We start from the raw sequence: 13,060 nt of genomic DNA, 5'->3' as shown, positions 1-13,060 counted from the left end.
TAGTTTTAGGGAAATGCGAAGTTTAGCTCAGGATAGGAAAGAGTGGAGGTACGTGTCCAACCAGTCTTAGGACTGACGATCTTATGATGATGACCTAACAAATGCAATATCGACTCGCACACCGAAAGTTCCAAATGTTGGGCTTGAGAATGTGCTTCCAATCTTATTTTAGAAGCACTATAATTCAAGTCCATTCAGTGAACTCGTAATTGGATTTTGATGAACGAATTATTTTATAAAAGTGCTTTGTAATTTGTAATTCAAAGTGCTTAGGCATTGAAATGTTTGAACCTAATTGTTTTCGAAATAATTGATTCGAAAACATTGGATTTTAACAAGTAATTGCGGCTTCAAAGGCTAAATCACTTCAAGTAAGGGCTTTGGGCGTATGACTTGGAACTCTTTTGATGACGGCTTTGAGCAACTTTGTTCCACACCTATTAATGAGTTGCTTTTTACTGTTTTCACTTATAAATAATTAACGTCAAATTAATGCCAATAAAATTTACAAAAATCTCTATCAGCGTGAATTAACTATTTTGGATTTTCGAAGTTGTAATATTATTGTTGTTAATTTTTTGGTCATAAATAAATAAATAAGCCCCTCTTTACATTTTTGCTGTTACAAAAATAGTTTTAGAATTTTCTTAGTAATTCCTTTTATCACACATTAGGTATATTAGAAAAGTTCGTATAAAAAATCGCGCGGTTTTTTTATAATAGAAGTTATTTTTACAAGCGTTTCGATAACCGACATCCCCACTATACTCCTTACTCGTTATAAGCGAGTTCCACTGTATTTGAGAAGTTTCGATAGATAAACTTACCTGTTAAACCAATCACATACGGTCGTTTTGGTAAATTTAAATTTTGTTTCACAGGCTTTAATAACGTCCCAAGCAAACGCATACGTTGTGTATTAGAACTAATTTTCTTCTCTTCGTGAGGATTTTGAGCAGGTTCATCAATCAAATCAACTGCAACTAAATCCAGCAATGGTAAACCTTTACTCTTTCGAACTGCAACAGTTACGATATTACACCCTGATCATGTAAAATTGCAACCCTTTTAAACGATACCTTCGTTAACTTTTTCACCCCCCCTAATCGTTTCCTTGCTAACAACCAGAAGGTCAATTGTAGGATCGTGTTGGGTTGGTCCAAAAGGGTCCTCAATTGACACTACTGATATGTTCAGTTCTGGACAAATATCCTTCAGAAAATTTTCAACCGTACTCATTCTTGTTTCTAATGGTTCTATTAATTCCCAAAGAATCTTTGCTATAATATTAACGTTTTTATTATATATAGTTATTTTTCGTTTTATAGGAACATACACTTTATCATGTTCTCTTCTGTTACACCTACAGTTATTTTAGAATTTGATCTTAAAGCTGCTTCAGAAAGAAGAAGTTTATGCGCTAAATGAAGCCTATCAAAAGTTCCACCTAAAACTGTATGCTGGTAAACCTTATCATTTTTTTGTTCCAAATCTGCAGAAATGGGCTCAGCAGCAATGTTTGCGCAAGTCAGTATTTTATAATCCTTGCTGATATTTACAAGTTTGGTTGATAAAAACTTTTGTACTTCATCCGAAGCATATTTTTCATCAAAAATAACCAATTCCACTTCCCGTTCCGTATAAATTAACTTATTTTTGTATTTTAAACCCGATAGCAAAACCCGTACATCCAAATTTTGACAATGTTTAGCTGCCTGGAACGATAAATTAGTTTAACTATGTTATTATTCTATTAGGTTTAGTTTGTTTTTAGCCAAGATTAATTAATATCAATAGATCAGCTCAAAGTAATATTACATTAGCAAGTATATTTATACGTTTGGTGAGACCTGAGCCACTATATTAACTTTAAAGGTATCTATGATTCCTTGACACAAAAGAAGTAAATGTCAGTTGTCTATGGTGCCAGTGAACATAGATAAGAAAGTCAAACAAAAGTTATTAGGCATTAGAAAAAACACAATAATAATACCTACAATTCTACACGATAATTAAAAACAATTAAATGAATAAAATATAACTTATCTATTAAATAGCTATAGTAATCATCAAGATCCAAACTAGCCTGTAGCAAGTAAAAATAAGTGATAGAACTAACTTACCTGTGTATAAATGCCTTTTATTATATGGCTTAACTTTGGCCACGAAGAAAACATATTTGGATAGAAATTACCAAATGGTTCACGTAAAGCGTTCAAAACTTGTATGTATAATATACTTTCAATTTCATGTTTAATTTGAGGTAAAATAATTCCTAAACGGTTTGGATTTGAAGTCACCAATAGCCCTGTTTTTACGAGCATGCTAAATATGCAAAATTACTCCTAATAATAACAATAACACTTCTTTTATATAACTATGAAAAACTATTTCATGCAGAAAATATATATAATTGAGGTTATTTGATATACAGTTTGTGTTTATGTCAAACATATACGAGGCACAATCAAAAAATTAATTATATACAGGGTGTGTTCAGAAAACTATGAAGTCCATAATATGGGTAGATAGAAATTTACATGCTCCTATAACAAAATTCAAAGACATCTCTTAGTAAAAAAATACCTTATAACATTTTAGATTTGAGAAGTCAAATTAACTTTAGTTCGGTTCGGTTTGGTTATATTACTCAATTATACACGAAATGCAATCAGAAATGAGAGAATATCGAAACATATTTATTTTGTAACTTTTTGGCCTATAATGTAAGAATGTATAAAAAATTATTTTCTAATTACAATTTAAATAAATTAATTTAATTCGAATACACGAGCCACTTATCATTAAACAAAATATTATTGTAATTATTATTTCCATAACAGAACAACATTATGATCACGTTCTACTTGATCTTCTAGCTGTTGTGCAGTAATACCAGCAAAACAACACACTTCATCCATGCTAGAAACTCCAGACATAGACTTTTGTAGTTCAAGGGATTCCCCTAGATAAACGGGATACTTGTGAACTCTACGAATTAAACCTTCTAATACTCCAAATTGTACTAACTTGCGCTCATTTATTTTAAGCGAAGCTGGATTAAATCTTATACACAAATCTTTTATGGTGGTCCCTCTGGTCATTGCAGCATACATACGAAATACATCTTTTAAATTTGGTAACTGTCTGTATGTTCTTGCAACAAAATTTAGACATCTATTCTGTAAATAATATTTTAAAACAATACAATACTGTTCTTGTCATTAGGTTGGTTTAGGTTGGATGAGTTGTATAAACAGGATTAGGTTGAGTTAGGTCAAGCAGTATTACCTGCAAATTTACATCTTGAGTGAGCATCTTCAATTTTGGTGCAGTACAATAAACATTTCCATACTGAAAAAGTGGAATGAGAGCTACAGCTCCATAGTATACAAGATTTTGTACACAGGCTTTGACTAAATTATTTTCTACATCAGCTAATGATGCAATTCGGGCAATATGATTAAAGCCATCTATAAAAGGGGCAACCTGTTGGGTGGTTAAGTCCCACTGCTGTGTAGGCAATGATTTTATGAATATGGGGACCTGGTGGTCTGCAACTGGAGTGGGATTTGACCTAAGTTTTACAACTTTTAAATGAGTGGCAGTAGGGCCCTCAGTTAATGCACATTCACCTAAAAAGGTTTAATAAGTTACCCCTTGTTTTATACATATCTTAAAAGTCACCTTTATTATTTAGGTCTTCCAAAACCTGTTTTAAAATAGGAGTTAACTTAGTTGAACTGGAGCCTTCTGATAAAAAATTGCTTTCAATTTCCATTGCTACTAAATAGTCAGACAATTTCATCACCACAGGCTCATAATGAACTGTTCTTGAAGAACTATCACAGACAAAACATAAGTTAAAGTGATAAGCATTTCTTGCATACTTCTTATCATCTATTCTAACTGGAAATCCCAAAATTTTATGATCTGAGAGAGTCCTATAATTATTCATTTTTAAATAACAGTAAAGTACTTAGGTCAACATACGTACACAGTAATTGTACTTCTTAATAATTCCGCTTTAGTGATTATATACACACTGACACTATCAAATAATTCTTTGGAAATGTAATTGTCTGGATACTAAAAGCAAATTTTATTTGAATAGGTATTTATTTAATCATATTAATTAGTATGAATGCATATACTTTACCTGACAGGTGATTTTTGGCCCTACTGTAGGATGAAATTCGCATAGGAAAATACATCTTGTGGGTCCTTCTTTTTGGAAAGAGTCTTCTGAATCTTCTGCGTCGTCAAACAAATCCTTTACCACCAAATTTTCAATCGTTTCTGCCTTCATCGCGCAGTGACAAACTAACTGCTTTAATACAGTTTAAAAGAGATGATAAATCATAATTACTAATTATTTATTGTTATCCTTATTATTATCCTTCACTTTCACTTATCATCTGATTTGTTTTCTTTTCCATTAACTGTTTTCTAACCTTCAAATTATTAATTACATAACCTAATTGTTTCATCGTAATGATCGTGGTAAATAAATATTTCTTTTATTTGTAAGATGGACGTTTATGCTGCCAATTTGGTTTCAGAAAATGGTACTTGATGTTTAGTGTTGTAAATAATTGCATCTTAAAGTATTAATTTTCAGGGGAGTCATACATACCTGCTTCACAAAGGCCAGATGGAACCTGGAGAAAAGCTAGGCGAGTAAAAGAGGGTTACGTACCCCAAGAAGAAGTACCCCTTTATGAAAGCAAGGGAAAACAAATTGCAAATCGAAATTCTAAGCCCCAAACTATTACATTGCCTACAGGGGAAGTTGCTCGTCAAGCCATTCCAGGATTGTTTATTGTAGATGAAAAAGATAAAGAACAAAAATCTAAAAGCAAGAAAAAACCAAAATCATCTGCAAAGCAAAGTACAGGACATTTATTTGTAAAAGTAAAATATTGGTTTACCATGATGTATTTTAGGTAAAGAAGATATTATCAACAAACTTGAAAGGATTAAATTAAAAGAAGTTCCTAAAAGTGAAACTTCTGAAGCAAAAACCAAACAGAATAAGCAGAAAAAAGTTGAAGAAACTAAAGAAAACGAGGTTACACAAAATCAAAGTGTAGATCCTGGTAAAAGATTAAAAAATCTTAAAAAACGATTACGTGAAGTGGAAGCATTAGAAGAAAAACTAAAAAATGGTTCAATTGCAAAACCAGATCCTGATCAATTGAAAAAAGTAGAAAGGAAAAACGATATTCTTCTAGAAATAAGGCAACTAGAAAAACAGATTTGACTGAATTGACTTATTTTAATGATACCTTTTCAAAGAAAAGTTTTACACATTCGTTTAATTTAAGTAATTTTTTGGTAACTCTATTGTAATATTTGAACTCTGATGGTTAATGCAAGTACAAAAGGCTATTAGAATTTTCTTTTGTGCTTTTTTTTAAATCTTAAATATGGTAATTTATGAGCATAATTATATACACAAGTATGTAAATAGTTTCGATGGAAAAGCAAAATGTTACATTATTTGTAGCAATTAATATTTCATCAAAGTAATTGTAAGTACTATTTGTATAAATGTTAATCCTTTTATAGAAACATACTCCAATTTGTGCCCTCTGTGATGTTTTTATAATAGCATTTGTGCAGCATTTAATGTAGAGTATATTTGTGTGGACTGCCATGAAGTACTTTTCTTTATCATAATTTAAGGGCTCATCTGTTTATTCCACAAATACACCCAATCCTGTTTTTCGCATGGTAGATACCGAAGCTAGTCATGAAATCTTGGAAATACAATTAATCATGTTAAAATTCATTTATAAGGTACATTACTATGAATTGACTTTCAGCAAAATTAAGTCTTATCTGCAAACTTTAATTTTTTTCACACCAAACGTTAGCAAGATACTTTTCATCCTTTTAATCTACAATTGGGGTAGTTCCCAACTACTACAACTACAACTTTAGATACTGATACTTTTTTAATTGCGGTTTAGCAAAACCGAGGTTTTTTGTTTTTAAATGTACAAAGAATATTAAGTAAAACGAAAAACAAAGATTTGAAGTAATTTTAATGAAAAATGTTTAAAATTACAACTTATATATAATTTACAACATTAATTTAAGAAAATATAACAATCGTTAAACTATGTTAATTTACTCCCACCTGCTTTTCTTTTTCCGTGTTGATGTAGTGGGAGGAGGAGGTGGTGGTGGTGGTGGTGCTGGTGTATGAATGTGGGATTTCGGAGGTTCAGTCCCTACTTTGAACTGAAACCAAAATATGAGCATTTTTCCCTTACAATACAAGTAAGTATATCTTACATGGTTCATGTACTGTGTTTTGAAAGCTGCTTTCATTGCAGACAACCTGTCTGTTGCTGGCCCTGGCTTGGAAGTAACGTTAGCCGGAGAAGTCGAATAAGAGGACTGAGAAGAGTTAGCCCTTTCCTTATATCCAAGGCCCATCCCTCCTACATTAGGGCTTTGATCCTTTTTCTTGAATCTACATTTTTTGTTACAAGGAGGTAAATATCGCTAATGAAAAATAAAAACGCATAACAAGCACACCTTGACTTTCTGAACCATGAACTCTGCATGGCAAGATCGAGAACTTCCTGGGGTACTTCCTGATGCGCAGCTTCCAAGTTGCGCACAATATGGCCAGCAAACTCTTTATCTTTGTCAGTAAGTAATGTATAAGCCACGCCTTGCATTCCTGCACGTCCTGTTCGCCCAATCCTGTGCGTGTGAGTGTCAATATCGCGAGCTATATCAAAATTGACGACAGTTCGAATGTGAGGAATGTCGAGACCGCGAGCCGCCACATCTGTTGCCACCTTAATATGAAAATAATTATAAATCGTTATAATTATTATTAAGGTAATATTACCAATAAAGGGCATTCACTTTTTTTGAACGCCATTATCACTTTGTTACGGTCAGCCTGCTCCATGTCGCCATGAAGAAGTAAACAGTCAAATTCCTTTACTTGCAAATCATTAGCAACCTTAAAAAATATTAAAAACAATGTTCAGCAATATTATTCAGTCTATCCATATTGTTGTTGTATTTAAGGTTTTGGAATTTTAGATTTATGTTAGAATCGCTAATATGTACCTGCTCTGCATCAACCTTTTTTGTAACAAATACTAGCACAGACCCTGCAGACAAAAACTCTACCAAATGTCCAAAAAGCCATTCTCTTTTTGCCTGTAAATTTGGTAAAAGCAGCACATGCTGCTTAACGTCTTCAGATGCCTGACCAGCAATTCCTTGACTTATTTTGATAGGATCCTGTAATGCATCTTTTGCCAGTTTCTCAATACGTTTTCGAAAAGTAGCACTGAAGAGTAAAGTTTGTCTGTCAGGTCTGACGTGATTACAAACAGATCGAACTTGGGGTTCAAATCCCAATTCAAACATTCGATCAGCCTCATCTAGTACCAAGAATGTAACTCGTTGTAAATTAGTGGCTCCACCCTTTATGTGGTCAATTATTCGACCTGGAGTTGCTACCACAATTTCTGCTCCTTCTTTTAAAGCCTGAAATAAAATGGAAAGGTAATTAACGTTTTTAATCTTGTTAAAAGAAAATACAGTATTTATTTACCTGACTTTGTTCCCATTTGGAGCCACCTCCATAAGCACAGATAACTCTAACATCATAAACTTTGGCAAAGCGCTTGGCCTCATTATAAATTTGAATTGCAAGTTCCCTAGTGGGGGCTAAAATAAGAGCTATGGGACCTTCACCTTCTTCCACTGGAGGTTGCTCCGCTACATGAATCAACAAAGGCCATAGATATGCTGCAGTCTTACCACTTCCTAAATAGAGATTTTATATGTACATGAAATAAATGCTTGGTGATAAATAAAATTTCACCTGTTTGGGCAATTCCTAATACATCACGTCCCATAAGAGCACAGGGTATAGCTTGGGATTGAATAGGTGTTGGTGTTGCATATTCTGCCTTGATAATGGCTTTTAAAAGTTTATCATCAAAATTAAAGTGTGCAAAAGATGCCACAGGCTTGGGTGGTTTAGAACCGTTAACATTAATATCCAAAGTTTTTCTTAATTCTGTCACTTGAGAAGAAGTGAGACTTTCTATGTCTGGATGTAATTGGTAAAAGTCTTTCTTAAAAGGCTTGTATTCAATTAAAGAATGATCTATAGGAGGTAAAGGGTCAATGATTTTTTTGCGATCAGGAGGTATTGGATTCCCATCTTCGTCATATTCAATGTCTGGATGATCTGGATCAACTGGATTCAGGCCAGCATTTGGATTTTCTTCCATGTATCTGTAATAAGACTCTTCTTCATCTTCCTGTTCAATATCATCTCTGATTCCTTGTTGCTTCGGCTCTTCAGTTTCTGTTGTTACTTGTTTCTATTTTAAAATAAAAACACATATAATCCTTTTAGCTACTGCAAGTATGAAATAGTTCTCCAAACCCTACCTTTATTTGATTTTCAATCCCTGCCATGTATGCATCCAAAGGGTCGTCGTCTTCATCTTCAGGTACCTCTTCTTGGTCCTGGATGGCTGTAGGACTTCCCGGGGCCGGAATGTAGGCCAAAGCAGGGGTAGATTCATCTTCTTCATCGAAATACCTAAAAAATCCAAGTATAGGCTGTCCCCCGACAACGAAGGGTTGCAACGTACTCATCCTCTGTGGCAGCACGTTTTCGGCTGCCTCCCCAAGCTGCTGAAAGAGCATTTTGACTGATTGCATTCATGGTCGAATAACCTTGTTTGCTAACACCACTTGATGGGGGCGGTGGAACAGCATTATGTCGGGCATTTTTATTCGGTTGATAACCACCGTAATTATAACTGTAGTTGTTCATGTTTACCACACTCTCTTTTAATATTGCTATTACATTACAATATTTACATGTAAAATGCAAATTTACCGACCATAAAACTGTACATTTATTGACGTAAACCACAGACGTAAACATATACTGTACTGACGTAAACGAAATTGCAGGCAACATCAATACAGGCCATAGATAACAAACCATAGATAATAGATACACAAACCTTAGATAAAAAAATTGATTCGGTCGTAATTGTCTCTCTATGAACGCTATTGTGAATTGTGAAGAAATAATCAGTTCATATGAATCATGAAGTACCTTTAAAAGGGACCGAAAAATAATTAAAGATTGAAGAAACGGAAATGAATTAAAACAAAAGAATAGACAAATGAATTGGTATTGTGTATAATTAAATTTTAGAGGAAGCTTCGTATCACAACATTAACAAGCATGATAGTAAAATAAATAACACAGCTTAGAGTACACAAAATGCTTACATAGATACACGATAGACAAACAATATAAACACCTTAAATGATATTATTTAATGATATTTAGGAATCAAACATTCACTCCTCTTTCTTTTCTTCAGCTTTCTCCTCTTCTTTTTCCTCTTTTTTCGGTTCTTCTGCTTCTTCTTCAGCTTTTTTATCTTCTTCAAGCGTTAATAAAACTTTGCCAACATTTTGTCTTTGTGCCAAAACCTTGGTGGCATCCACGATTTGATCAATCTTCCAAACAGAGTCTATTTTTGGCTGTATTTTTCCTTCTTTTAGTAAACTGAATATTGCGTGCAGAGCTTCCGTAACCCTTTTTCTGTCTTTTTCAATTAAAGTACCCAAATGTAAACCGGCAATGACCCTATTGTTTCTGACCAAAATTTCAGGAGAAACGGATTTCATGTTCCACCAAGCTTTCAGCATAGACAACGTTGATAATTTCTGTTCATTCTTAATTAAATGATTCGCACCTGGAAACAAGTTTTTCCATCAATCAAAAGCGATATAGACTTTTATCTGGTACCTACCTATTAAGATAATTCTTCCCAATGGCCGAAGATGTTCTTGTAAAGTTAAGAATGTTTTTCCGGCTTGATTATCAATGATCAAGTCCACGCCGTCAGGGCAGGCTTCTTTCAAATCTTTTTCTAAATTTTCGTAAACAAAGACGTCTTTTACCCCATTTTCTTTAACTGCATCGAACTTTTCCTGAGAGGTGGTCCCAATAATTTCAACACCTTCAACTGTCTTAGCTAATTGTGTTGCAGCCCAGCCAACACCACCTTAAAATAAACACTTTTCCTTGTTAGCAAAATATCGGCTAACATTCTTAAAAAAAGATGTAGCTTTACCTGCACAAGACTGGATTAAAATTTTTTCGTTAGCCTTAAGATTACCTAATTCGAAAATTGAAAAATAAGCGGTTAAATAGTTAACAAAGATGGCGGCTCCTTGTTCCAAGGTTACGTGATCGGGAAGCAGAAAACAATGTTCGGGGGATACCCTAACTACGTCCTGGTACATGCCACCATTATAATCGTAGCAAATAACCCGTTGATTGACCTTAAAACGAGGCGGTTGTTATTAAAAAATACAAATTAATTAATATTTTAAAGAAAGGCTATACATAATGAAGGTAATCAAAACTGATTAGGGGCATAAAATGAACGAAACATTTTTAAATATCAAGTCAAAAATAATTTCAGGATAGTTTTGACTTGGTCAAAATAGATAGGTAGTTTATTAAAAGAGTAATAAGGGAAGCGAATGTAACCTGGCCTAAAAATTGATTTGTCCTGAATCATTTACCTGCCAAACTATAGTTTATAGTGAAACATATTCAACTTAAAAACTAATTTGGACAGAGCAAAAATAGTTTATGCTGAAATCGGATTTGGTTAGTCACGTTTCAGGGCAAACCAATTTGGATTAGGCCAAAGTGATTCATCCTACCACCATTTGGTAAACTAATTCGGCATAAGCAAAAATATAGTTCATCCTAATGTTTGGGTTTGGCTGACATCAGCATTAGCATCTTTGAGTTTCTAAAAATTACAAAATATGAAGGCCTACAACACGTTTAATTATTTTTTTGGTAGAAGACCATTGTACCAATATTGTCCATATTTATTTATTTAAATTAACAAACTTTAATAACAATTGTTTTACCATACAAAACAAAAGTATACGGCAATGACTCGTTTTAGAAAAGGTTTTGGCAGAGAAAACAAAAGTACTTGACAATTTTAACAGAACATACATCGGGCAAACAGGTCGCACCTTTACATAAAAATTAAAAGAACAACATAAAATAAGTGAACAAAAGAAAGCTAACTCTAACCACGCCGCCCATCAGTTGATTTGATAATAATTAAACCTCTAGAAATAAGTAATTAAATAATGTTAATTTACCCAAGATTAATATTTTAACTTTAATATCCTGTGTAGTAGGGAAAGCAAAAAATTCGTTTGACAAAATAATTCCATCCATTTTGTTTGTGAATTCGTGTTTAATATGCATGTACAAAATTTAAATATTTATTATTATTGTGCTATTGATCCGAATCTTTTAAATATGTTTACATATTTGATCACAAGGGTATGGAAATCTACTACACAAACGGAAATACATCATCGTCTTCCTATTACAATGTGGAATCTCATTTGAAGACAATAATATTTGTTATCTGAGAGATATGCATGCATGAACCTAGTAGGCATTTGAAACAACAAGAAAAACAAGTGATAACGTTCACTTGTTAAATAGTTAGAAAGCAAAAAGTGAACTTAACAAATATCCCATTTTTTTTTTTTTAATTTTGAACAAATCAGACTGATAATTTTTAAAAAAATGAAGCTATACGATAATTATTGATAACTAATAGATAAATTAATTTATTTATCTCGTTTTTTTTTTGAGAGGGGGGGCAATTGAATTTTTTTTTGGTTTTCATACATTAATACCTATATTGATTCCTAATTGATAAAATAATAAATTAAAATAAAAATGGGAGAAGTCACCTGTATGCCAATGTCGTCTCCAACAACAGCGGAAACAACTCCAGCGCATTCCATCCCCAGCACGAAAGGCGTTTTCTTGTTCGTTATCAACCCCTGTCTGGTGTACAAATCGGCAAAATTCATGCCGCAAAAATTAACTTTTACTTCGACGTACTTTTCCAAAACGGGCAGAGGGAATTTATCAACCTAGCAAACATACTTTAGTTCGAAAAGCGTACCAGACTTTCTAAAAGCCATCTTTTATTGCTTTTTTTTCTATATTTCTTACCGAGAGCACGTCGTATCCTCCATACTTTTTGACTATCACCGCCTTGTTTGCAAATTCCATTATAATTTTGTTTAAACTACTCTACTCTACGTGCGATATCACAAAATAAAAGATCGATACAAATATTGACATCAACCACTTCACGGACCGCGACTAACACACCGCACTCTTCTTCTCTAGACACCTGTTGATGCCGGCAAACTAAGCTATACAGATATTTGATCTGTTGCTTGGTAACACAACACAATGTTGCCGTTTCTTGTTTCGATCTTTTCAAATTCGAAACAAAAAGTTTCTGTCCCGAAATCCCCAAGATAAACCTCAGCTTTTCTTCAACCAGGTATCAATCAAAATGGTACTTTTATCAGACCCAACATATGACCAACAGTATACGATAGTATCAACCAACTTCAAAAATATCTTTGCGTTTCACCCAAAACAATACAAATCATATCGTCATTAATTACCTTTATTATAAAACAATTGCATTATTGACTACGACATGAAATTTTGGTACCCTTTTTGGAAAAGACGAGTAAGGCAACGCGAGACCCGCAATGGAACTTTCTTTGATTAGATGAGGTGTTTCTTAAAAATTTGGACATTCCCATCTCCTTGGTGAGATTTTGCTGAACTTCTCTTCCCTATTGACCTCACGTAATTAACATACACCCCCTTATTGTATTTAGATGTCAATTAATTGTCTGGCAATGCTATTAATGATCAAGGTGCGATTATGTGAAATGTTTTTTGAAAGATTTGGAACCATCTTCCCTTTGATGAGATTTAGGTACCCTCTCTTTCCCCTTTTGACCTCACATAATCAATGGCTAGCCCCCTAAAGCCACACGTAGTGAATATTACACAACATACAGTACTTTTTAAGCTTCATTTTCCTTTCGTTTGATTATTGTTGACGTTGACGTTTTTGTTCATTTCTGTTATTTTCTTTTGTTTCTGTTTTAT

General features: G+C 33.4%; 5 protein-coding genes across 6 annotated transcripts; 1 reads left to right on the top strand and 4 right to left on the bottom strand.

The window, feature by feature from the left end:
- Positions 1-827: 827 nt before the first annotated feature.
- LOC108740438 (bifunctional coenzyme A synthase) lies at positions 828-2,716 on the bottom strand (the record flags this gene model as incomplete). Its single annotated transcript, XM_018474750.2, is given in 4 exon segments — positions 828-1,019; positions 1,080-1,280; positions 1,337-1,715; positions 2,124-2,716. Coding segments are annotated over 4 exon segments (973 nt in total), but the record flags the coding sequence as incomplete, so codon positions are not given.
- A 50-nt stretch (positions 2,717-2,766) lies between these two features.
- LOC108740436 (GATOR complex protein NPRL2) lies at positions 2,767-4,324 on the bottom strand. Of its 2 annotated transcripts, none has more exons than XM_018474747.2 (5): positions 4,160-4,324; positions 3,998-4,089; positions 3,688-3,944; positions 3,292-3,635; positions 2,767-3,182 (listed from the first exon to the last, which is right to left on the bottom strand). In XM_018474747.2, exons 1-5 carry the CDS (start codon positions 4,307-4,309, stop codon positions 2,829-2,831), a joined length of 1,197 nt encoding a protein of 398 aa, XP_018330249.1. In that variant the 5' UTR covers positions 4,310-4,324; the 3' UTR covers positions 2,767-2,828. The 2 variants fall into 2 exon arrangements, with proteins under 2 accessions (XP_018330249.1, XP_018330250.1); XM_018474748.2 differs by having other exon boundaries at positions 3,688-3,842.
- Positions 4,325-4,475: 151 nt separating this feature from the next.
- Positions 4,476-5,659, top strand: LOC108740439 (partner of Y14 and mago). The gene is made up of 3 exons (XM_018474751.1): positions 4,476-4,568; positions 4,622-4,891; positions 4,947-5,659. The coding sequence occupies exons 1-3, from the start codon at positions 4,532-4,534 to the stop codon at positions 5,261-5,263; spliced, it is 624 nt and encodes a 207-aa protein (XP_018330253.1). The 5' UTR covers positions 4,476-4,531; the 3' UTR covers positions 5,264-5,659.
- A 417-nt stretch (positions 5,660-6,076) lies between these two features.
- Positions 6,077-8,955, bottom strand: LOC108740434 (ATP-dependent RNA helicase DDX42). Its single transcript, XM_018474744.2, has 9 exons — positions 8,649-8,955; positions 8,443-8,596; positions 7,865-8,372; positions 7,592-7,806; positions 7,099-7,524; positions 6,872-6,988; positions 6,550-6,818; positions 6,304-6,484; positions 6,077-6,249 (listed from the first exon to the last, which is right to left on the bottom strand). The coding sequence occupies exons 1-9, from the start codon at positions 8,945-8,947 to the stop codon at positions 6,136-6,138; spliced, it is 2,283 nt and encodes a 760-aa protein (XP_018330246.1). The 5' UTR covers positions 8,948-8,955; the 3' UTR covers positions 6,077-6,135.
- Positions 8,956-9,195: 240 nt separating this feature from the next.
- Positions 9,196-12,488, bottom strand: LOC108740437 (synaptic vesicle membrane protein VAT-1 homolog). The gene is made up of 5 exons (XM_018474749.2): positions 12,095-12,488; positions 11,827-12,012; positions 10,158-10,368; positions 9,834-10,088; positions 9,196-9,776 (listed from the first exon to the last, which is right to left on the bottom strand). Exons 1-5 carry the CDS (start codon positions 12,152-12,154, stop codon positions 9,376-9,378), a joined length of 1,113 nt encoding a protein of 370 aa, XP_018330251.1. The 5' UTR covers positions 12,155-12,488; the 3' UTR covers positions 9,196-9,375.
- Positions 12,489-13,060: the final 572 nt, after the last annotated feature.

Source organism: Agrilus planipennis, unplaced genomic scaffold, assembly GCF_000699045.2.
Source record: "Agrilus planipennis isolate EAB-ADULT unplaced genomic scaffold, Apla_2.0 scaffold251, whole genome shotgun sequence".
Lineage (NCBI taxonomy): Eukaryota > Metazoa > Arthropoda > Insecta > Coleoptera > Buprestidae > Agrilus > Agrilus planipennis.
The sequence above is the reverse complement of the archived record's forward strand: the minus strand, read 5'-3'. Positions and strand labels throughout refer to the sequence as shown.